The following is a 23,238-nucleotide window of genomic DNA, read 5'->3' on the forward strand; positions in this document are numbered from 1 at the left end:
ACCCGCGGGGCCGCGCGGCGCATCCTGCGGGCGGCGGCGGCGGCGGCGGCGGGCGCGGCGCCGGCAGCCGGACGCAAGATGATGAAGTTTCGGTTCCGGCGGCAGGGCGCTGACCCGCAGCGCGAGAAGCTCAAGCAGGAGCTCTTCGCCTTCAACAAGGTGCGGCGCGGCGGTTCGGGCAGAGGGAGGGGGCGGGCCGGGGGCCCGAGCCGGGGGCCCGAGCCGGGGGCGCGGGGGCCGGAGCCACGTCGGGCCCGGGGGGAGGGGGCGCCCGGCCGAGGCGCGGCGCGGGGGCCGGGTCGCGCGCCCGTCGGCGGGCCCCACTTCTCGCCTCCTCCTCGGCTCCACTCCCGGACTCTGGGTGGGTCTGGGTCCCCTGCTGACTTTCCGAGTCCGCTCCCCCGGGTCCCTGTGGGCCTCGCTGGCCCTGGCTCTGCGGGTCTCCGTGTCCCTGGGTCGGTGTCTCTCTCTGTCCCTGTGCGACTCTTTACATGTCCTGGGTCTCTGCCCCGCCTCGGTCTGTGATCACCTCCTGTCCTAGCCTATCCTATGCCTGTGTCTGGGGAGGGGGTGTCTGCCTCTGTCCCTGTGTGTCTCTGCGTATCCCTTCTCTTTCTTCGTCTCTCTGTCTCTTCATCTCTGAGTCTTTGCGTGTCTCTCCGCCTCCATGTGTCTCCGTAAGGTCTCTGGAACTCTCACTCTGGCTCTCGGTCTCCGTCTCTTTATCTCTCTTCCTTTGGGGGCCCTCGGAGCCCCCGCTCAGCCCTTGGGGCAGCCCAGGGCCCCAGTTTGTTTTGCTTTCGCACCCAGGCCAGTGGGGAGGGGTGAGGAACGGAGGCAGATATTGGGGGGTGGGGCTGGGAAATCCTTTCCCTGTTTCTTTCGTCCCCTCCCCCAAGGCCCGGGGCTCTGCCTTGGGGGCTCTGCCCTGCCCTGTTTTGCTGGGGGCTCCAGAGAAGATGCCTGGCTGTGTAGATGAATACACTCCTGGGGCCTCAGTTTTCCTTGCTATAAAACGGGGCCACCTTTTTCCCTGCTCTGGCTCCCTGTATCACATGGGCCTGCTGACCTATCCTTTGGGCCAACGTGGAGAGATGGTTGCTCCTTCCTTTCTTTTCCTGGGTAGGGCGAGAGGGGCCACAGTACTGAGGCTACCTTCCACTCCCTCCTCCCCTCCACCTTTGCACCCATGCGTGGTTGATCCGGGCCCCAGCCTTTCCCTTGCTAACTTCTGGGGTGTTGCTTCTGGGCTCAGTTTTACTCCAGACCTCTGATTGCACAGCCCCTCACTGCTCTTGGGGATTAGAGTTACTATCCCCATCATATAGGTGAGAAAATGGAGATTCAGAGAGGGATGACGACTTGCCCAGAGTCAGAGAGTGAGTCGGGGCACTCTGTCCTCGTGGACCCTTGTCGATGAGGTTTGACTTTAGCTTTGAGGTGCAGGGGTTTTTGGAAGGGCTGCTGTAGTCCTGAGCCAGACTCCAGGAGACTCTTGTTTAAGAGAAAGCTCTAGGATGGCTGGATCTGAAGTGGTCAAGGTGGAAATGTCCTTTGGGGCAGGCAGGGTTTCCTGGTGATGGCGGCTGCTGGGGCCTTCGACATGGTGGCTGAGAACTTGCAGGGGCCTGGGAGGCCCAGAGGGGTGGCTGGTGCCCGGGGTCTCCCCGCTGGTCTCTTTCATATGCTGGGTGGCTGTGAGCAAGAGCCCCTGTGAGGTGAGAGGAGAAGGATGCTGGGGGTAGGTGTCACTTCATCAGCCAGTGAGTCGGGGTGTGAAGTGGAGATAGTGGAGATAGATGGTGGCGAGGCTGGGCTCCTCCTGACTGGCCTTGGGTCAGCAGGAGCCAAGGGTTCCCTGCTAAGGCCAGTGAGGCCCTATTCTGAGTAGGTGGCATTGGTGGGAAGGGTGAGGCTTGGGGTAGGGGCTTGCTCACACGAGGAGATAGGTGATCACTAGAGAACAAATAGATCCCAGATTCCCGAGTGGTGGGAAGGGTCAGAAGCAAGCATGGACCTTGGACTGTCTTGCATCCGAATCTCTGTCCTGCCCATAGCTTGCCTGTGGGATGTCTACTCTATGTCAGTTTAACAATCTTGAGCTCCTACTGTGTGAGGGGCCCCCTTCTAGGTATTGGGGACACCACAGTGACCAAGAGAGACAAATGCCTCTTCGGGGTGCTGATATACTCATGGGGGATATAGTAAAAAGCCACAGCAAAAGAGTAAAATGTGCAGCAGTTTGGATGATGACCAGTGCTGTGGTTACAGTAAAGTGGGGTGAGGGTAAGGAGTATGGGAACAGGGAGGCTGCTAGAGCAGGGTGGTTTAGGGAGGGCTTTGAGGAGTTGACTCCTGAGCTGAGAGCTGAGAGCTGAGTAATGGAGAGGAGCCCTCTTTGGGCACTGCTGGGTGTCCAGGTAGATGGACAGTAGATGCAAAGGTCCTGAGGCAGGAGCCTGCCTAGTAAATTGGAGGAGAGCAGAAGGGCATTGGCCCAGCAGTCAAGCTAGGGGAGGGAGGGAGGAGGAGGGCAGACAGGGGCCAGGTGGTGAGGTAGGAGCCCCAAGAGGGTCCTGAGCAGAGGAAGGGACTGGCTAGACCTGGTCAGCTCTGGTATGAGCATGGGAAGCTCTCCCCCTGCACCCCCAGCCAAATGGGCTACTCTGTCCTCAGGTGGGCTCACTGCCCCTAGTGAGCACATGGGACACTGAGGTGTCGAGAATGTTTTGACTAGCCTGAATCCAACCAAGCAGGCTGCAGAGAGAGCTCAGTCCCTTCCTGGATTAGTTGAGGCAGGAGGGAGGCTGGGCCAACAGGCCTGCGGACCACAGTTTTCTTTTGAAATGTATGTCTTCCTGAGGCACTGGTCAGGAGACAGCTGGACCCATGTGTCATGTCCCACATTGGTGTCGAGGATGGGGGTGGGGTAGGGGGTGCTCCAGTCCGGCATCTGGGGATGAGTAGGAGTTCCTTGGTGGTTGTGGGAAAACTAAGGAAAGCACGAGCGGGTAGTGAGTGGAAGGAAGGAGCAAGAACCTGGTGGGCAGGGGTCTGCCCTGTGGCTGGCCCTACCAGGAGGAGGGGCCCTGGGGGAGGGAGAGGGTCAAGAGCCTTGACCTAGCTGATCCAGGTGCTGCCCTCCCATCTCCATGTGGGGCTGGTGGGCCTCAGAGGGCATGGCACCTCTCCTCCCGGAGCAGGGTGCAGACCCCTACTCCATGGGATGGGTAGGGCTGACTCTGCTGGTACCTTGTGGGTCCTGCTTCTCTCTGTTGCCAGAGCCCTGCACACAGCGGGCCAGACACAGGTGTGAAGGACAAAGCCTTGGCCGGGGGCAGGCCTCTGCCATGTGGATTGGAGGTGTGATGGCCTGTTTTAGAGCTGAGAACACTGAGGCACGGGTCTATTGTGCAGCTCTGCTAGTGTGGAGGCTGCCTTGGGGTGGGCCTCAGGTGGGCGGGGGAGGGGGGCAGTGCCTGTGCCAATGCCCTCCCGCCCCCTGCAGACTGTGGAGCATGGCTTCCCCAACCAGCCCAGCGCCCTGGCCTTCGACTCAGAGCTTCGCATCATGGCCATCGGCACAAGGTCCGGGGCCGTCAAGATGTATCCTTTTCGAACCATGGCCTTCAGGGCCCATCAGGACCTCCTGCTTGCAGCCCCCTGTGCACAGGCTCTTTGGGCCCGGCCCGGCCCTGGAGGCTGCAGTTGGCGCAGGGGTTCTGGTGGAGGTTGGTGTGGCCTCTGCCCTGAGCCTCTTCCTTACAGAAGTGTTTGTGGGGGAGGGGTCAGCTGGCGGTGGTCACAGCTGTCCCTAGCTGCATTTCAGCTAGCCAGTTACCTAGGCAACCCTGCCATCGTCCCAGCAACTGACTGGGGATGCTGGGCCAGGACACTGGTCATACACTGTACCCCCGCAAGGGTGGCTGGTGGGCCAGGGTCTCACAGTGGGCCTGGCTCCAGTGACCAGACACTCGTGTGTGCAAGTGTGAAGACACATGTGTTGAGCCGAGAGGCTGGGGGCCGTGCCAGGCTCAGCATGGTGAGCGCTGCGCGGCCCCCACCTGGGTGCTGGCGGCTGCACAATGGGCCGTGTGAGCCACACAAAGCGGGCATTTTCCTGCAGGCACAGGGTGGGGGGGGGTGCTGGAGGGGCAAGCAGGCAGCTGAATGCCTCCCTGCCTGCAGTGGAGAACCCCACCCCTGCTGCTCTCCATGAAGCCCCTTGGGTGGGAAAACCCAGGTGGAGGGCCTGGCTGGGGGCTGCTGGGTGAGGGGTGCTCTCCCTCACTTCTCTGGCTCTCAGTACCCTCGCCAGGGACACTGGTTGGCAGCAAAATGAGTCAGTGCCTGGGGTCTTCCCTCTCCAGGGCAAGGTGGCCCGACAGGGGTGGGTGCCTGGGCCTGTGGTTTGAGTGTGGCTGGACAGGGATGCCCCTCCACTTCTCTGGGGAGTGTGGCTTCTCTGGGGAGTGTGGCTGGACAGGGATGCCCCTCCACTCCCACGGGCCCCTGAGGCCCCAGCGGAGCAGGGAGTGGGGTGGGGAGGGACAGGGCCTGGACCCCCGCCCCTGAGCCCCCACTGGCCCTGGGGGCCGTGCATTGCCTGGCCTCTGCCCGCCCCCACGCTGCAGTCCTGCTCACTCGTGTATATCGTGTTCCTGAAGCCCCTTTCTCCCTGTCAGTGGCTGCTCAGTGCCCTGCGCCCTGCAACTCCGTTAGTCACTGGAGCCATCCCTCCGTGCTCCTTGTGCTCACAAAGAACCTGATGTACTGACCAGGAGACAGCCTCAGATGAGGAGGCTGGGGCTCTCCTCTCTCCCCTCGTTTCTTCCCCCAAACTACCCTAGCCTGGAGCCTTGGGTTGGGAAACTGAGGCTGGCCCCAGAAGCCACCCCTCCCCCTCAGGGGCAGCCCGTCTCCTTGGCAACCTTGGTTCCCGCCCAGCAGCTCCTGCCCTCTCTTTTGTCCCCTCTTCTGTGTTCTCCTGGCTCCTGCAGGGAATCCCAACTCTGGCTGGAAGCAAGGGCTCCTGTGTTGTTGCCGGGCAACGCTGACCCCTCTCAGCCCTCCCTCCCAAGGCCCCCTGCCTGACCACTGTCCAACCTGGAGCTACTGTGACTCTGGTGCTGGCACCTGGCACTTGAGACAGCTCACCCCTTTCCAAGCCTCTGTGTATTGTCTGTGAAATGGGCAGGCCGAAGCCTCTCCCCGGTCACAGTGGCGGCCACTGGCTGCCTGCCCTGGAGGGAGGTTGGTTTCCTTGTCCATAACTGGAGGTTGACCTGGAGCTGTGGGAAGAGGCAGCCTGGACTCTCTCCTCTGCCCCAGGCTTCTGTGCCCAGGCCTGGCCTGGCCCCTCTGCCTGTGTGCTCCCAACCTGTGGGGCCTAGCTCTTATGCACGTGGGAGCACACACTAGGCTGACACAGAGCGGGACGCTGACCATGTGCCAGGCCTGGGCCAAGTGTGCTAGCTGTTTTTATTCTCATTTGCCCTGCATCAGTCCTACAAGGTGAGAGTGGGGCTCACCAGCCCATCCTACAGATGAGGAAGTGAAGGTCACACAGCAGCACCAACTTGCAGGAGCAGAGCAAAGCCTGCGCTCAGAGCCTGGGGATATCTTGTGGGTACAAGGCAGTGCTTTCTGGAGGAGGGGTCCCATCTGGACCTCAGAAGGCTGGGCTGGCTGGGACCTGTTGGAATGGCTCTTGGGAAGGAGGATCTCTGGTGTCTGCCTCTGTCCTTGACCTGTGCATGCAGCTATGGTGCACCTGGTGTGGAGTTCACTGGCCTACACCGGGACACAGCCACCGTCACCCAGATGCACTTCCTACCCGGCCAGGTGAGCCTCTACCCTTGCCCACTCCCACAGCCCCCACACCCTCCCCACCCCAGCCCAGCCCAGCCCAGGCTCGGTCTCTGCTCATCCCCCAGGGCCGCCTGCTAACTCTGTTGGATGATAGCAGCCTTCACCTCTGGGAGATTGTCCACCACCATGGCTGCGCCCACCTGGAGGAAGCGCTCAGCTTCCAGCCACCTAGTCGGCCGGGCTTTGACAGTGCCAGGTACTGGAGGACTTGACTGGGGACCTGCTGCCGGGCATGGGGGTGTGGAGCCTGCTGGACGTGGTTGGAGCCAGCCTTGCAGAAGCACTGTGGGCACACAAAGCTGCCCCTGTGCTAGAGTTCAGGGTGAAGAGTACATCGAGCTGGGCCCGATCTTGGAGAGATGTGCCACATGGACGTGGCGGGTGTTAAATAGGGGACTCTGGCTGAGTCTGAGGTGAGCACGTAGTGTCCATGCTCCGGCGACCACTGGGGCCTTTTAACGGTTGGGGCTGGGGCAACAGGCCATAGTGTGTGTAGCTGGATGGGCAGGTTTGGGGGCAAGGAGGGTCCCACCAGGCTGTGAAGGTGCCAGCAGGACACTGTAGGGGAGTGGAGTGGGCCTGGCCCCCCGATGGGCATGTCCCTGGCCCTGCTGGCCCTTGCCAAAGCGGTCAGAGTAGCTTCTGGATTTCTGTACGGCCTCAGTGGGAGGCTTGTCCTGCCCCTGCTGGGGGCTGGGTGATACCCCCCCCCCCACATTCAGCTCTCACGGTTGGGGGGGGACTCAGCCAGGGGTGCTGCGCCCACTCCTGCTCCAGGGCTGCTCTTCCAGCATCTGCATTCAGGGTCAGTTGAGCCCTCCTGCAAAGTCAGGGGGTCCTCCGTGGGCTGGTGACTGGGGTTCCTGGGTGGGACTCGGGAGGGTCATGTGTGTCCTGGTGCCCGTGATCCTGGCCCAGGCACTGGCCTAGTTCCTGCCTTCCCCTCCTGGTGTGTGGGAGGGGCTTGGGAGCCTGTCTCCAAGACCTGGGGAACCTATTTTTATCCCTCTCCTTCCCAACATCCTGATGAATAATTGAGTGAGCTAATTACGATGCCCGTAGCCGCCACCATTGCCTTTCTGGTGCGCCAGCCCACTTGATCATTGGGCCTCTGTGAGCACGCAGGGGCCCTAAGGAGCTACCAGAAGCAGCCCAGCCCCCTCCACACCAGTCCTCAGCAGGTGCATGGGCTTGGGCCCTCACCTGCCTCCCCTCATCCCCTGCAGTGGCCCGCTCAGCCTCGCCCGTGTCACAGTGGTCCTGCTGGTGGCGGCTGGTGACATGGCAGCCCTGGGCACCGAGGGCGGCAGCGTCTTCTTCCTGGACGTTCCCACCTTGACGCTGCTTGAGGGCCAGACTCTTGCCCCGGATGAGGTTCTTCGAAGGTGAGAGGCAGGTGGACTTCCCAGCAGCCACTTGGTGCCTGGGTGGTGCCCTGCCAGCTCACCTGAGCCCCTCTGCAGCGTGCCAGACGACTACCGGTGTGGAAAGGCACTGGGCCCTGTGGAGTCACTCCAAGGACATCTGCAGGACCCCACCAGGATCCTCATCGGCTACAGCCGGGGCCTGCTGGTCATCTGGAACCAGGCGGCGCAGTGCGCAGACCGAGTCTTCCTGGGCAACCAGGTACATGGAGGAGGCCAGCATGGTAGCCGAGGCCCCCTGCTCCTGCCCCTGCTCACACTCACCCCCTCTGCCCTGCAGCAGCTGGAAAGCCTGTGCTGGGAACGCAGTGGCCGCACACTGGTCAGCTCGCACAGCGACGGCAGCTACGCCGTCTGGTCAGTAGACGCCGGCGACTCCCCGATGACACAGCCCACAGTAGCCACCACACCCTACGGTGAGTGCCGGAGAGTCCGAGGGCAGCCGCTGCCACCTGAGCATGAGGCTGACTGGTCCTCCCAAGCTCAGGCACTTGGGGCTGCCTGGCCCTGGTGGGGGTGTCCAGGAGGACTTGTGGAAGGGGGCAGTGCCACCGGATCCTCAAAGGTGAGACTGCTGGGGGTTCACGGTGGGTCGGTGGGCCTTCCCCTTGGGGACTCAGGAAGCAGCTGTGAGGTGGGAAGTGATGGAGGCAGAATAGGAACGGGAAAACCTTGAAAGAATGGGACATGGGGCCCTCTTGGTACTGGCGAGCGAGTGAGCCCGACACTGTCCCACTTCTCTAGGCCCCTTCCCCTGCAAAGCCATTAACAAGATTCTGTGGCGAAACTGTGAATCTGGGTAGGTGGGGAGTCGGTTCTCAGGTACGGGTTGGGAGGTCATGTCTACAGGGGGGAGGGGTGGGTTCTGGGACACAGGGCTGTCCTGCGTCACCCACCCTGGGTTAGGTAGTGGGCACCTGGGGCCCGGGGGGGTTCACATGGCTCCATTACCTGCCGTGCAGGGACCACTTCATCATCTTCAGTGGCGGCATGCCCCGTGCCAGCTATGGGGACCGCCACTGCGTGAGCGTGCTCCGAGCCGAGACTCTAGTGACGCTGGACTTTACCTCCCGCATCATTGACTTCTTCACAGTGCACAGCACACGGCCTGAGGACGGTGTGTGCCCTGTCCCTCCCCGCCCTGTGCCCCGTGCCTCCTGCAGCTGGGCTCACCTAGTTCTCATCCCACAGAGTTTGACGAACCCCAAGCCCTGGCCGTGCTGCTTGAGGAGGAGCTGGTGGTGCTCGACCTGCAGACACCTGGCTGGCCTGCCGTTCCTGCTCCATACCTAGCCCCACTGCACTCGTCTGCCATCACCTGCTCGGCACACGTTGCCAACGTCCCCGCCAAGCTGTGGGCCCGCATTGTGAGCGCTGGCGAGCAGCAGAGTCCACAGCCTGCCTCCAGCACCTTGGTATGTGCCCAGGGTCCCCTGCAGGGCCGGGGCCTGGGGGAGGGAGGGTGGCCCTGGTAGCGCCCAGGCACAGGCCCAGAGGTGGGGGCTCAGAAGCACTTTGGGCCCTGGGTGCCAAGTCCAGGGTGAGGAAAAGGCATTTGTCCTGACCTTCCACTTCTGTGTATCTGCCCAGAGCTGGCCCATCACTGGGGGCCGGAACCTGGCCCAGGAGCCATCACAGCGAGGGCTACTGCTGACCGGGTAGGCAGACACGTGTGCTCCGTGGCGAGCACAGGTGTGATGTGTGTGTGTGCGCGTGCACGCGCGCGTGTGTATGTGGGCAGATGGGGCCTGATGCGGCCTGCACAGGTGCGGGAGAGCCCATTCTGGGCCTGATGGGTACTGCCCTGCCCAGTGACTTGGGCCCTGCCCCTGGTGGGGTCAGGCCATCCCCTCTCCTGCAGGGTGGATTGGGATGAAGCCGCCCTGGGCCCTGGGTTAATAAGGCCCCGCCCTGCCCTGCCTTTTGGTCTAAAACTGAGCTCCACCCACCCAGCCTGCCCTGGGACCGGAAAATCTGGGCTGGCCCACGCTGATCTGCCCAGGGCAGGTGCTGGAGAGCCCATCCTGGGCCTGGCGGGCGCTGACGTGCCCCAGTGACTCAGGCCCTGACTTCCTGCCCTGCCCTGCCCCTGCTGCCTGCCTGTGCCGGGACCCTCAGGCCTCTGACTCCAGTGTCCCCTCCCTTGCTGGAGAAATCCTAATCGTGGCTTCCAGTGCTTCTGGAGGTGTCCCAACCAGCCCCAGAGACTCATGTACCTTTTCACACGCTGGCTCTGGGCTTCCACTACCACCCAAAGGCCTCTGACATGGGCTCTGCAGCTGTGTCCTGAGGCTGCACCCCCAGATTTGTCTGCTCCTGCCCCCCACTTCCCCTCCCTGCTTCCTCCCAGCCTCCCCAGGCTTCCTGCTGCTCTGCCTACATGGCTGCCTCATGCCCCAGCTGATCCTTCTGCTCTGTGGCTAACTCCCGATCACCTTTTCTGGATGCGCCTGTAGTCCTCTCTTCCCTGCATTATCTCTTCTACCATCTTCTGCTCGTCACACTGGTGATTATTTCCACCTTTTCACCCTGTTTGAGAGGCCCAGGTGCATGTGGTCTGGCATACAGTAGGCGCTCGGGGTGTGTTTGCTCTTTACAGTAGATGCCTCCTGTTTGCTGTGTGCAGTGGGAGTCTGGTCCGTGCTTGGCATCTGCAGTAGGTGCTCAGTGAGTGGTTGTTGGATGAGTGGATGTGGGGTGCAAGGGGCCCCAGACTGGGCCTGACATCACCTTCCCTGCAGTCATGAGGATGGCACCGTGCGGTTCTGGGATGCCTCAGGTGTGGCACTGCGGCCACTCTACAAGTTAAGCACAGCTGGCCTCTTCCAGACAGATTGCGAGCACGCCGACAGCCTGGCCCAGGCCACCGAGGATGACTGGCCGCCCTTTCGCAAGGTGGGCCCCTCCCCCAACCCTGGGGAGTCTGGCTCCAGCTCTGCCCCGTGTCATCTCCCCATCCCGCCCCCCAGGTGGGCTGCTTCGACCCCTATAGTGACGATCCTCGGCTTGGGGTGCAGAAGGTGGCACTCTGCAAGTACACGGCCCAGATGGTGGTAGCTGGCACTGCAGGCCAGGTAAGGTGGAGGTGTCATCCAGGTTGGGGTCTCAGAGGGCTTTGTGGAGGAAGTGGGCCTGACCCAGATGGTCTGGTGGAGCAGGAGGGGGACCATCATGGCCAAAAGCCCAGAGATGGAAATGGGGCTCCAGGTGGGGATGGCTGGGGTGAGGTCAGCCAGGGAGGTGGAACCTACTAGGGGGTCTTGAGGGCTAGATTCTGGTTGTTGGGGAACCATGGAGGGTTGGGGCTGGAGTTGAGAGCTCAAGTATTAGGTGAGCTTTGGGGAAGTGGGGTCACTGCTATGCTTCCAGCACTCACACGGTACATAGGTGCTCAGTAGGGACTCATCGTTAGTTGTAAGACAGGCTAACGGGGAATCCTTTGCTTCAGAGGCCAATGGGCCTTGGTTACTGCTGTGCCACTGGCACTTGTGCATTATACAGGAGATGCTCAGTGTCTGCTTATTACTAAATGAAGACAGGCATGGGGGTAGGGGGCATATTTTGCTGCTAGACGGCAAAGCAGTGGGTCTTGGTCACCGTGTTTCCCAGGGCTTAGTGAAGGCCCTAGTATACAGTAGGCAGCCAATAAGTGCTTTTTAAGCAGATGAACTGGAGACCGTACTGGGACCACCCTGGCAAGGACTTTGCAGTATGAGGTAGGGCCTGGGTGGTCTAATACCATCGTCCTCCTTGCTGACCCTGCCCCTACCCCACCCCACCGTGGGCTCAGGTGCTGGTGCTGGAGCTAAGTGATGTGCCATCGGAGCAGGCAGTCAGCGTGGCCAGTGTGGACCTCCTCCAGGACCGAGAGGGCTTCACGTGGAAGGGCCATGAGCGGCTGAGTCCACGCACGGGGCCGCTGCCGTGGCCTGCTGGCTTCCAGCCCCGGGTGCTGGTTCAGTGCCTGCCACCGGCTGCTGTGACAGCCGTCACGCTCCATGCCGAGTGGAGCCTCGTGGCCTTTGGCACCAGTCACGGCTTTGGCCTCTTTGACTATCAGCGCAGGAGCCCTGTGCTGGCCAGGTGTGTGGGGGACGGGCCCAGCCTCCTGTGGGAACCCTGGTGTTTCCCTGCAACTGTTGGGGCCTCGATCTCCCCTTCTAAGCTCTCATATGGTAGATAGGGTGACCTGAAGCCCCCTTCCCCTTTGGCAGCTCCGTCCTTATGGGAAGTGTCACTGGTAGAGTTTTAAACCCCTCCCCCACCCCACCCCCACCAAGCTGCTGGGTTGCAGGACAGCCACACAGGACCTCTAGTTCCTGACCCATGGGGCCAACAGGAGCACAGTGGCTGCTCCAGGAGTCTGCTCTGTGGCCCAGCTGGTACCTTCCTGCCCACAGGTGCACACTACACCCCAACGACTCCCTGGCCATGGAGGGGCCACTGTCTCGGGTGAAGTCCCTCAAGAAGTCTTTGCGCCAGTCTTTCCGGCGCATCCGCAAGAGCCGAGTCTCGGGCAAGAAGCGGGCCACTAGTGCCACCAGCAAGGTGAGCTGGGGCCAGCCTGCCCTGGGTGCCGCCTGTCTACCTCTCAGGGCTGGGCAGAGCAACAGAGTTGGGCACCGGCCCCAGCCTTGGCCCCAAGCCTGGTGTCCACTCCCCATAGTTGCTCTGGCCAGGCTGATCAAGAGGGTGCCGGGCTGCTGGGCACCAGGTTGCATGGGCGCAGGCAAGGTGTTGGGAAGGCGGCGTCCTGGAGGCCACTGCCTCTCCAGTTGCAGGAGGCCAATGCGCAGCTGGCTGAGCAGGCCTGCCCCCACGATGTGGAGATGACCCCAGTGCAGCGCCGCATTGAGCCCCGCTCCGCCGACGACTCCCTCTCTGGCGTCGTCCGCTGCCTCTACTTCGCTGACACGTTTCTTCGAGATGGTGAGATGGGGAGGATGCACTGGGGAGATGAGCCTTGGTTGGCCATCTAGGAGATACGGGGAGGGGGTGGGACCAGGCCTTATGGGAGGGTAGGGAAGCCTACCACATGCCACACTGAACTGGCTCCCCAAATAGTCCCCGGCCCCCAGAATTCCCATATGTATGGGGCTGGTGAGGGAGCCTGGTGGGCCTCTGAGATCTGAAGAGGGAGAGGGAGCCCAAGATCTGAGGGAGGGGCATGCGAGGGTCAGCCTCACTGAGGAACCGGCTCTGCCCCTGATGGCTGGGAGCCTCCACAAGGTCCTCTATAGACTGCTGTGGCCTGGTTTATGGACTGATTCGCTGATCAGTTTTTAACTTGTGTAACAGAATTTCAGCCATACTCAAAAATAGGAGTCCGTCACCCTGCACATCCGGCCTGATGCCCCCAGCCATCTGCTGCTGTCACACCATCCCCACCTCATGCTCCATTGTCTATCTTGCTGGAGTGTTGTATAGATTTTATTTATTTATTCATGAGAGACACAGAGAGAGAGGCAGAGACACAGGCAGAGGGAGAAACAAGCTCCCTGCGGGACTCGATCTCAGGACCCTGGGTTCACACCCTAAGCCGAAGGCACATGCTCAATCACTGAGCCACCCAGGCATCCCTTGCTGGAGTATTTTAAATGAAAACCTTTGAGTGAGGACTTGAGTGTGTGTCCAACAGGCATAATCCACAGCCAGGGCACCCACATCGTACCTCGTGGAACCAATGCTGATCCCAGTCCCGCTTGGTCCACTTTGGCTTTCTCCATTTGTCTCAAAAATGCCTTTTTAGGGCAGCCCTGGTGGCGCAGTGGTTTAGCACCGCCTGCAGCCTGGGGTATGATCCTGGAGACCCGGGATTGAGTCCCACATCAGGTTCCCTGCATGGAGCCTGCTTCTCCCTCTGCCTGTGTCTCTGCCTCTGTGTGTGTCTCTATGAATAAATAAATAAAAATCTTTAAAAAAAAATTTTTTTAAATGCCTTTTTATAGTAGATGTCGGGTCAGCATCTAGTCAGGTGGCCCTTGACCTCACTGAGACAACAACTTCCAGTCCCTGAGTCTGAGAGGGGCACACCCTCCTCCTGGTTTATTTGTATCTTGGGGATCCTCTGTCCAGTGGATCTTCTCACCAGCTAGACTTGGTAGCCCTAGGCCTTTACCTTGGTCCACTGTCCCTGCAAAAAGGCTGATGGGGTGCAGCTTCCCAGGTGGCTGCCTGTCATGGGTCCAGGTGGCATGATGAGTTGCTGACTCTTCCCTGGGGTTTGGCTCCCCCTGACGGTTGTTACTATGGCTGTCAGTTTATCAAGGGCACACACAGCACTGACTAATGGCTCCCTCACATTCAGTTCTGATTCTGCATTGAAGGACCTACCCCAAGTTTCAGCTCACACAGGGAAAGCTGGCCAGACAGCATCAGGCCTCAGGTCATTTCAGGCCAGGCCCAAGGGCTCCATGTCTGGCCGCAAGGTGGGAAGCATCCTTAGGTGTGGGCCGTGGCCGCTAGAGCACATCTACAGGGTGAAGGTGGTTCCCAGTTGGTCAGTGAACTGGAGATGGCACCTGATAGCGGGGGCAGGAGTTAGGGCTGTGTGACAGACCCCTGTAACCAAGTTGGGGGTTGAGGGTGCAGCAGGATGGGCTTGGAGAGGTCAGGGTATAACTGGGGTGCCTGTTGACATCTTCGAGATGTCCTGGAGTTCCTTCCCTCTTCTGCCAGAGGGCTGTATCCAAGGACAGCAACATAGAGAAGGTGCCTCAGGGCCCGAGGCTGGCCGAGGTTCTAGGAAGGCATGGGCTGGGAGAGTGGTTCCGGAGCATCAGGAATGGAGGGGAGGAACGGGTGTCATGTGGCTGACAGCCTGCCTCACCTGCTGTTGTCCCACAGCGGCCCACCATGGCCCCACCATGTGGGCAGGCACCAACTCGGGCTCTGTGTTTGCCTACGCTCTGGAAGTGCCGGCGGCAGCAGCGGGGAGCGAGAAGCGAGCTGAGAGGGCGGTGGAGGCCGTGCTGGGCAAGGAGGTGCAGCTGATGCACCGCGCGCCCGTGGTGGCCATCGCTGTGCTGGATGGGCGTGGCCGCCCGCTGCCTGAGCCCTATGAGGCCTCTCGGGATCTGGCACAGGCCCCTGACATGCAAGGTGGTCATGCCGTGCTCATCGCATCTGAGGAGCAGTTCAAGGTAAACCATCGTAGAGACCCTGCAGGCTCCCCCTTCAGAGGCCATGGGACCCTCTAGAAAGTGCCCTGTTTATATCCCCTACGTGCTGAGACCCCTCCCTCCCACCCCCAGACACCCCTAGCTAGCCGAAATGCCCCCTGGAGAATCCCAATGCTCCCTCAGCTGGCTGCATCTCCTTGGGACCCTCCTGCCTCCCTGAGTCCCCACCAGGGCCCTCTGAGCACTCCTCAGGGCTCTGCCTGACAGGAAGTCATGCTCTGAGTGGATACCATTCACCTCACCTTTAAAACCCAGTGTGACTGGTTTGGCCACAGCTGGTGGGGCCCTGAGAGGTTTCTGGGAGCAGCATGAATGCTAGGTGGACTGTGAGGAAAGGGTGGCTCGGGGCGGGAGGGTGCCTGGGCAGAGGCAGCCATGTGGCCAGGGGTGCAGGCCCACCTGGCAGGCTGGGTTCAGGGTGGAGGCTGCTGCTTGCATCCAGAATAGCCTCTGCCAGGCTCCACTCACTGGCCACCCTCCTGCTGCCAGGTATTCACACTACCTAAGGTGAGCGCCAAGACCAAGTTCAAGCTTACGGCCCACGAGGGCTGTCGTGTACGCAAGGTGGCACTTGCCACGTTTGCCAGCGTGGCCTGCGAGGACTATGCTGAGACCTGCCTGGCCTGCCTCACGAACCTGGGCGACGTGCATGTGTTCTCAGTGCCTGGTCTGCGGCCCCAGGTGCACTATGCCTGCATCCGGAAGGAGGACATTAGTGGCATCGCCTCTTGCGTCTTCACGCGCCACGGCCAGGGTGAGGCGCAGCCTTCCCGGGGTGGGGGCCTCAGAGGGACTGGGAGAGCTGCTGGGGCATGTCAGTGGGGAGGGGGCCCCTCAGGTGGGTGTGGGACTGGCTGGCCTAGGCCCAGGAGCAGGCCGCTGGGGGCTGTGGTTGGAGCCCACCTCTTCACTGCACCCCACTCCTTGTTTGCCCACCCAGGGTTTTACCTGATTTCTCCGTCGGAGTTTGAACGCTTCTCTCTGAGTGCCCGGAACATCACAGAGCCGCTCTGCTCTCTGGACATTAGCTGGCCTCAAGATACCACCCGCGCCAGGTGCATGGCGGATGCAGCCCAAAGGCCTGTCTCTAGGGCTGGTCATATCCCCAGGCCCAGCCTCCCTGCTTGCACTCCTCTCTGATCCTGGGGCCTGGGAGAGGGTGGGCAGGGTCTGGCACTCCTGCGGCCCCCATAATGGCCCTGTCTCTGCAGCTGTAGGCTCCGAGAGTCACCCAAGCTGAGCCAGGCTAATGGGACCCCAGGCATCGTCCTGGCCCCACAGAGCCGCAATGGAAGCCCAGATCCTGGCCACAGCAGGAGAGCTGGTAAGGGGGACTGGGTGGGAGAGGAAGGTGGCAGGACACCCACACAGCTCCACCCACAGACATGGGGCAAGGCTCTGTTAGGAGCAGCAGCCCGGGGATCCCTGGGTGGCTCCGCAGTTTGGCGCCTGCCTTTGGCCTAGGGCACGATCCTGGAGTCCTGGGATGGAGTCCCACTTCGGGCTCCTGGCATGGAGCCTGCTTCTCCCTCTGCCTGTGTCTCTGCCTCTCTCTCTCTCCCTGTATCTATCATAAATAAGTAAATAAGCCTTTAAAAAAAAAAAAAAAAAAAAAAAAGGGAGGCAGCAGCCCTACCGCGGCTGGAAGCCCTGGATAGGGCAGGCCAGACGGGAGAGGGCCGGAGGTCAGGCTGTCATCCCAAGCCTCACGGTGGGCTAGGTTTGGGTCCGGAGCCTCAGGTCCCCAGGGGCGGGAGGTGAAGGGCACAGGGTGCCTAGGGGTCTGGGCAGGGGCCTAACCACTTCCTCTGTGCAGACACCCCAGAGCCACCTGAGGCCATGCTCTCGCCCATGTCCGTTGACTCGGCCACCAGTGCCGACACCACACTGGACACGACAGGGGACGTCACAGTGGAGGACGTGAAGGATTTCTTGGGGTGAGGCAGGTGGGCGGGCGGGTGCACAGGAGGGGCTTCCCTGGCTTCCCAGCCTCCCTGTCACACCCTCTGGCCTTCCTTCCGTTGGAGCTGGGCATGGAGGTCTGAGGGAAGGCCACGTCACTGGACCCTCTGATCACTGCCCCCCACCCCCTAGCTCTTCAGAGGAATCAGAGAAGAATCTGAGGAATCTGGCAGAGGATGAGGCTCGAGCCTGCTCCATCCTGATCAAATGAGGTGCTGCACGATTTAGGGGCTCTGGATCTACCTGGTCCTTACTGTTCGACAGCCTTGATTTTCATACTTGAGTCTTAGAAAAACAAGGCTGGCCTGTCAGCCTCTGGGTATCACGGGTGGTGGTTGGAATCAGGCCAGAGCAAACCACTTAGAAGTGGCAGCAGCTTGGGGCGGGGGGCTGGTTTGGCTAGCCCATTTTGCAGAGCTCACCCAGGCTCCGGTGGTCAGGTCTGGCCAGGTGAGCCCAGGAAGTGGGGCCTGGATCTGGGGTCTGCATCTGGGGCCCATAGGTCTGCTCCAGTATTTCTTGGCTGTCTGGTGCTCCCACCCATGCAGCCTGGCCCTGCACGGAGCTCAGGCACCCCAGCTCCTGCTTTGTCTTCCTGGGCCATGCCCTAATCTCAGTGGGCTAAAATGTGGTCAGTGCCTAGACTCCGAAAGCCCGCCTCTGGCTGTCACTGCAGGACCCTTGCCCCTGAATGGGTGGAAGCAGAGTGGTGGCACCCCTGCAGCCAGGCTATCTGCCCATTTGGGCCTCCTGGCTTTCTCCGACCCCTCCTCTCCTCCTTTACCAGGAAGGCCAAAACTATTTGGCTACCAGCTGCCCTGCTCAGAGCTGGGATCCAGGACCCCTGGCCCCTTCGCATAGACCCACACCTGCTAATCTGTGGCCTCCAGCGGGGACCTTCCCACCCTGGCCCCAGGGCGGTGCGGGGCGGCCGTGAGCCTGGGACTCAGCCCCGAGCCTCTGGGACAGATTCACAATGGCCCCTCCTATAGGCAGTTGGCTACCTAGAGGCCAGGTGCCACTGGGAGAGGACAGCTGGGGCTGGCAAGCCCATGCCACCTCCCACTCAACACACCGTCCTTCCCCACTCTCTTTGCAAAGAATATTTTTCTAACGCCTGAGCCAGGCTGGACAGGCATTTCTAAAACTATTTTGGTACTTGTTCTTGGGCCAGCACCCACCCCCACCCCCCAGTCTGTTGCATGAATGCACGTGTGTGTGCATATGTGACTGGGCGCTCTGCTGGGTATCCACGACTGGGGTCCAGTCGGGTATGTGTGTGAGAGAGAGAGAGTGTGTGTGTGTGTGTGTGTGTGTGTGTTGGGGGGGGTCAGTCAGGATTGGTTTCCCTGTAGATTGTACCCTGGGTTTTTTTTTTCCTGTCATTTTGTTAAAATTAGCGCTGTTTTAATATTAAAAATACTGATTTTTAATATTGAAAATAAAAGCATTTAATATCTCTTTAAAAGCAACCACAATTGCTTTCTCTCTGGTTGGATGGGGCATCACACATAAGCTCACCCTGGAGGGACTCCAACTGCCCAGACCCTGGAGGGCATGGGTCAGGGTCTCCCCACTGGTGCTGCTTGGGCTGTGCTGCTGGGGACTGTGGCACTGGAGGTTGGGGAGGTGGCCAGAGCTGGGGGCCGTGGAGGGACCGAGGCCCCTCCTCGCTCTTGCCCGAGCTCAGGGCTGCGCCAGGAACACTGCAGGCAGGCAGTGGCTGCCCTAGGCCAGAGATTTGCGGAAGGTGCTCCACGCATGGAAGCAGCGAGTGAAGGCGTGCTGCTCGTTGCCCTTGCGGACCAGGCGCAGGCGGCGGGGTTGTTCGTGCTCTTTGGATCGCATGTGCTGGATGTATACCTGGCCAGTGGGACGAGGCGTGAGCCAAGGGCAGTCTTTGCGGCCCACCAGACCCAGCCCTCCTCACCACCCGGCTCACCTGGCAGGCCTTTAGACTCAGTTTGATCTCCACCTGGCTTGTCTGGGTCCCCACCCACATGTAGACCTGTGGGGACAGCAGGGCAGATGGTCTCAAGGGGGCCTCAGCTCCCCATCTGCTGGGGGGTGGGCTCCCTGAACAGGGAGGAGCCTCACCTCTTGGCCATTGTCCAGCAGCATGATGTCATCATCCGCCAGGTCATCCTGGCAGAAGTCTGAGCACTTCTCCGTCACTGCGAAGTAGCCCTTCTCGTTGGAGCACCTGGAGGTTGAGGGGCGGGGAGAGGCTATGAGAGTCACACACGGGTGCCAGGACCCAGGAGGAAGTGCGGGGAAAGGGTCTGGGCCCCCGCCTCACCGGAAGAGCCGCGTATGCTTCATGTACTCGGCGTCATCATCATAAGGCTTCTGTGCCCCAATGCCTACCCAAAAGAAGTTCTCGGGCTCCTCGCCTTCATTGATGACCTGCAGGAAAGGGTCTGTCAGGCTCAGGGCCCTGGTCTGCCCCTGCCCAGTGACTGCCCACCTGCCTACCACCTGCCCTGGTCACCTGCTTGCTGTAGGAAGTGTCAAACATGGTGTTCAGGATATCTTCGGCCAGCTTGGCCTCGTCTGGGTCCGACGCCCGGCCCACCCACGCATATACGATGCCCTGGTTGTCTTCGCTCTCAAAGGGAACCTGACCGGAGAGCCGGGGGTTCAGTACCGGCCAGCCCATTGCCCACAGCCCACAACCCACAACCCACCACCCTGCTCCACAGTCCCTGGCCACACCCACAACTTCACCTTGAGAATGAAGCAGAACTCAGAGTTGAGGAGGCCGGAATCAGTGTTGATCTGGATGCACCTGGGGAGTGGGAGTGTCAGCAAGGAGTCACCGCTGGCCATTGCCCCCCACCCCATCTGCCCCCCCAAGCTAGGCACCGGGTGCAGAGGGCGCTGCCATTGGTGCGAATCTGGTAGAGACTGGGTTGCAAGGTGCCCTGAGCCGCCTTCCTCTTGCCCCGATGGATGATGAACTTTCTCTTGAAATGGGACAGGAACTTGGGATTCTCCTGCTGCTGCGTCATGCGCACCACCTGTGGGTATGGAGATGTTAGGGGCCCCTCCCTGGACCAGACCCCCTGCCCCTTGGGCCACACCTCCCCGGGGTCTGGGTCCCTCGCCAGAGGTGGTGGAGGCATGGCCTGAAGCTGGGCGTGGCGTGGCAGGCACACCTCTAGCTTGCCGGGGAAGAGGCTCTCAAACTTCTTCTGCAGGCTGAAGGTGAAGGTGAGCCAGCCCATGTTGGAGGCTTCCCGGCCCTGCCAGAAGTACACGATGCACTGGAAATCCTCCTCGGGCTGCTTCTCCTCTGCCTCAGCTGCTGCCTCCTCACCTTCTTTGCCCTCTGCTCCTGCTTTTTCCTCCTCCTTCTCTTCCTTTTTCTCCTCCTCCTCCTCATACTCCACAGGGACCCAGTACCTGGGGGGTTAGAGGGCAGTAAGCAGGGGGTTGGGGGGTGTGTGTGGGGACACGACTAGAGCCCGCTAGCCTCAGGGGTTGGGCCGGGTGACAGGTGCTCTGTGGTGGCACCTGCAGAGGAAGACGTAGCAGTCTTGTGTGTAGAAGTGGCCGAACTCCTCCTCCGGCAGCCTTGCGAACTTCTTGCCCTCCAGCACAAAGCCCTCCATGCCGTCCAGATCCTCGTTCCACTCCTCCATCAGCTGCTCGGCCTGCATGCGACAGCCGCTAGTCAGAGGGCAGAGGGCAGGGACCCTCCGGAGTCCCCCTCCTGCCCCGTCCCAGGCCCGCCCCCACCTCCGCCAGCGCCATGGGCGGCTGTCGTGGCAGGAACAGCGCCGTGAGGTCAGCCTTCATCTGATCTTTCTTCTCGGCGTCTCGCTTCACCTTCCCGGTGAGTCCCGGGCCCTGCAGCACAGCCTCCGCGTTGCGTGTGTAGTCCACCGTCAACACGTCGTCCCAGTTCTTGAACTTGGCCTTGAATACCTGCCCAGAGGGAGGAAATGCGACCCAGAAAGGCTTGGGGGCGGGGCCTGGAGGTGCAGGGCGGAGCCTAGTACGGGGGGGCGGGGCCTGACCGGTTGAGGGGAAGAGCCCGGGGGCGGGCCCAGTGGCCAAGGGGGCGGGGCGGGGGCAGGGCGGGGGCGGGGCCTGGCCGGGCACCCAGGGCTGGCCTAATGGCAGCTGGGACCGGGCTGGGGACTTGGGGACCAGGCCGTGTAGGGGAGGCCGCACTCCGCACCTGCGCCTCTGTGCCCTCGAGACTGCGGCTGACCGAGGCGTGGCGGGGCCTGTGCAGCATCCCGCACAGCTCCTGGCCCAGCTTGAGGGCGGCGGCGCGCACCAGGCGTGGGGACTTACGGCCCAGCCAGATGAACACGTCGGACCAACAGTCCAGGATGTATACGCAGCGCGTGTCCAGTAGGCTCTGCAGCTGCGAGGAAAAGACTGGAGGTCAACGCTGATTCCCGGACCCCACGGGGGGAACCCCGGCCCCCGCCTCCCTCCGTGTGCCTCACCAGCCTCATCCTTGGCAGCAGTTCCACCTTGGGACGGGTCTTATGTTCCACGGAGAGCTTGTAGTTGATCTGTGGCAGCTCCAGATAGCCCAGGCCCAGGCCCACCTGGCAGCAGGAATGGGTAGGCGTGCCAGGGGAAGGCCTGGGGGTGGGGTGGGGGACAGGAGCCCCACCCACCAGCCCCCCTCTACCCCAGAGTCTGGCCCTTGCCCTGCTGTGTGTGCTCAGGACCACTGCCTGCTCCCCTTTGGACCTCGGTTTCCTCCTTCCACCAATGCTTTAAGGACACTGTCAGTGGAAAGGATTTTAAATGAGGCTTTCTTTCCCTGCCTACCCTCTCCAGATCCTTTCTGTCATTTCTTTTTTTTTTTTTCTTACTGTCATTTCTAATTCTTTAACTGTCCCTTTCTTGCTTGCAACACCCTTGGGGGATTCCTGTCACCTACAGAATTAAGGTCAGCTTCTCAGGCCTGGCACCCAGGCACTTTGCAGCCTCCCTCCTGGGAACACACATTCTAGCAGTACTTCTCCCGGCCTTCTCAGAGCACTTAGAGCCTCTAGACTGCGGCTCTGGCGATTTTCTGTCCAGAAGGGGGCACCCTCTCCCCACCAGAGTCCAGGCAAAGAGCACTGCCACCAGCACCACAGCTCACCTTGTACAGCTTGGGCTGAGGTGGCCAGAAGTCATCAGGCACGTGCTTCTTGATCTCAGAGGGCTCCCCGCCCAGTGCCTCCCAGAACTCTGGAGGCTCCTGACCTTGCACCAGCAGGGTGATCTCTGCTTTCCCTTTCCGTTCATTCTTGTTAATTTTCTCCGCAAAGAGCCTTGGGGGGAAGGGTATGCAAAGCCCTTAATGAGTTCCCATGTCTCTTCTTAGGTAACAGTGTGTCTGTGCATAAAATACCCCACCGTGTCCTCATACCTGGCCTTGGTAGTGCTACTCAGCGTGGCCTGGGCCCCCCGCCACACATAAATGTCCAGCCCTCGATCCAGCAGGAAGACAAACCTGGACAGGAGGGGCAGGAGGGGCAGCAATGGACACGGGCAGCGACTGCCCTTGTGCCTATGACCCTGCCCTAAGTCCCTCATTATGGGTTTCAGCCCCCTTGGTGGTCCTTCCATGCTCGAGACGGGGTTAAAAGGGTTGCTGGAAGGCCTCTTCTTGAACCCAAACCTGTCCCCCACTAGTAGGGAGGAAGTGTGGGCTCCAGCCCTCCCCTCGCTCTAGTCATGGGGGCTACCTTGGGTCCAGGGAGGCCCCCTTGAGAGGCACAGGCTCCAACTTGATGTTCTTTTTTCCATACACACGGTACATCCTGGGGGCGAGAGCAAGAGTGAATGGGGCAGAGACATCGGGCAGGGTCACCAAGGGGCTGGTTCCTCCAATCCTTCCCAGTTGAGTCCAGGTCAGGACCACCACCCACAAGCCCCCTCACCTGGTGACATAGTGTGTGTCCTCCACAGTGTAGAAGCCACTGGCTGTTCCACCCTCAATGTAGGAGATGTCATTGTCAAATACCTGTGTGTGAGGGTGTGGGCCTTCATCAGTGTGCTACCCCTCCCCCCACCAGATACCACCTGTCAGGATAAATTTGTGGACAGATGCATCAAGTGCTACAAATCTGTGATGGAGTTATGAAAAAAAAAAAAAAGAATGAGACCTGTGTCTATAAACAAACACATATTCGAGTGTTAGAATGTACAAAAATGCCCATCACTCTTGTTAAGATTTAGATACACATACAGCATGTCTAAATATGCGCACATCAGGGCATGGGACCAAGCAGGTTTATGCAAGAGGGCAAGGAGTGATTCAGTAAAATCTAGTGTGGATGGCTGTCTACACAACCAGCTGGCCAGAGATGTCAGCACAGCTTGCTACCCGGGCACTCCGTGGGCCCCGCCCCTTTGCGCCCAGTTGGCGGCCCCACCCCCTAGGCGCTATTGGTCCCAGCTCCTCCATCTCCCTCTGGGCTCCCCACCTTTGGCCGTGTCTAGCTCTCCTGACCCTGCTGTCTGCCTTAGGTCTCAACCCCTGCCACCTTTGGCCTCAGCCTGGTACGCCAGCAGTCTTAGCCCTGCCCCCGCCCCCCCTTCCGGCGGGCACCTGCAGGAACTCCTCGCTCTCATCGCCCATCTCCTCCCGCACAGTGCGGCACTCGGCCCCCAGGTAGTTGCGCAGGTTCACGGCATGGATGGCAGAGCAAGCCTTCTTGTCCAGGGTGGCCTCCCCGCCAATCCAGTAGTAGATCTCCCAGTTCAGAGAGCCGCTGTCATCCAGAAAGGTCTGGGGGCGGGGCACAGGCCATGTCAGCTCTCTCCAGGGTATCCTGGCT

The 23,238-nt window shown here is 60.8% G+C and overlaps 2 protein-coding genes across 3 annotated transcripts in view; one reads left to right on the top strand and one right to left on the bottom strand.

Moving 5' to 3' along the window:
- On the top strand, positions 1 to 17,910 carry LLGL1 (LLGL scribble cell polarity complex component 1). The gene is made up of 23 exons (XM_077892390.1): positions 1 to 159; positions 3,509 to 3,606; positions 5,763 to 5,844; positions 5,937 to 6,067; positions 7,098 to 7,256; positions 7,335 to 7,497; positions 7,576 to 7,711; positions 8,040 to 8,094; positions 8,258 to 8,412; positions 8,487 to 8,710; positions 8,886 to 8,953; positions 10,037 to 10,190; positions 10,265 to 10,369; positions 11,086 to 11,378; positions 11,696 to 11,843; positions 12,071 to 12,224; positions 14,142 to 14,437; positions 14,966 to 15,230; positions 15,417 to 15,531; positions 15,688 to 15,800; positions 16,293 to 16,413; positions 16,571 to 16,650; positions 17,226 to 17,910. The coding sequence occupies exons 1-22, from the start codon at positions 79 to 81 to the stop codon at positions 16,647 to 16,649; spliced, it is 3,195 nt and encodes a 1,064-aa protein (XP_077748516.1). The 5' UTR covers positions 1 to 78; the 3' UTR covers position 16,650; positions 17,226 to 17,910.
- The window catches only part of FLII (FLII actin remodeling protein), a 13,070-nt gene continuing 7,696 nt past the window's right edge, over positions 17,865 to 23,238 (bottom strand). For both annotated transcript variants that reach the window (XM_077892389.1, XM_077892388.1), the window contains exons 14-30: positions 23,010 to 23,189; positions 22,339 to 22,421; positions 22,144 to 22,218; positions 21,825 to 21,908; positions 21,555 to 21,726; positions 20,902 to 21,006; positions 20,625 to 20,816; positions 20,180 to 20,368; positions 19,955 to 20,094; positions 19,597 to 19,843; positions 19,304 to 19,458; positions 19,166 to 19,226; positions 18,930 to 19,058; positions 18,738 to 18,844; positions 18,536 to 18,641; positions 18,381 to 18,446; positions 17,865 to 18,301 (exon numbers count right to left, since the gene is read on the bottom strand). In XM_077892389.1, coding sequence (XP_077748515.1) covers positions 18,167 to 18,301; positions 18,381 to 18,446; positions 18,536 to 18,641; positions 18,738 to 18,844; positions 18,930 to 19,058; positions 19,166 to 19,226; positions 19,304 to 19,458; positions 19,597 to 19,843; positions 19,955 to 20,094; positions 20,180 to 20,368; positions 20,625 to 20,816; positions 20,902 to 21,006; positions 21,555 to 21,726; positions 21,825 to 21,908; positions 22,144 to 22,218; positions 22,339 to 22,421; positions 23,010 to 23,189 — 2,226 coding nt within the window. In that variant the 3' untranslated portion in view covers positions 17,865 to 18,166. The remainder of the gene's footprint in view (positions 18,302 to 18,380; positions 18,447 to 18,535; positions 18,642 to 18,737; positions 18,845 to 18,929; positions 19,059 to 19,165; positions 19,227 to 19,303; positions 19,459 to 19,596; positions 19,844 to 19,954; positions 20,095 to 20,179; positions 20,369 to 20,624; positions 20,817 to 20,901; positions 21,007 to 21,554; positions 21,727 to 21,824; positions 21,909 to 22,143; positions 22,219 to 22,338; positions 22,422 to 23,009; positions 23,190 to 23,238) is intronic.

The sequence above is a fragment of the Canis aureus genome, chromosome 3, assembly GCF_053574225.1.
Source record: "Canis aureus isolate CA01 chromosome 3, VMU_Caureus_v.1.0, whole genome shotgun sequence".
NCBI classification, from domain to species: domain Eukaryota; kingdom Metazoa; phylum Chordata; class Mammalia; order Carnivora; family Canidae; genus Canis; species Canis aureus.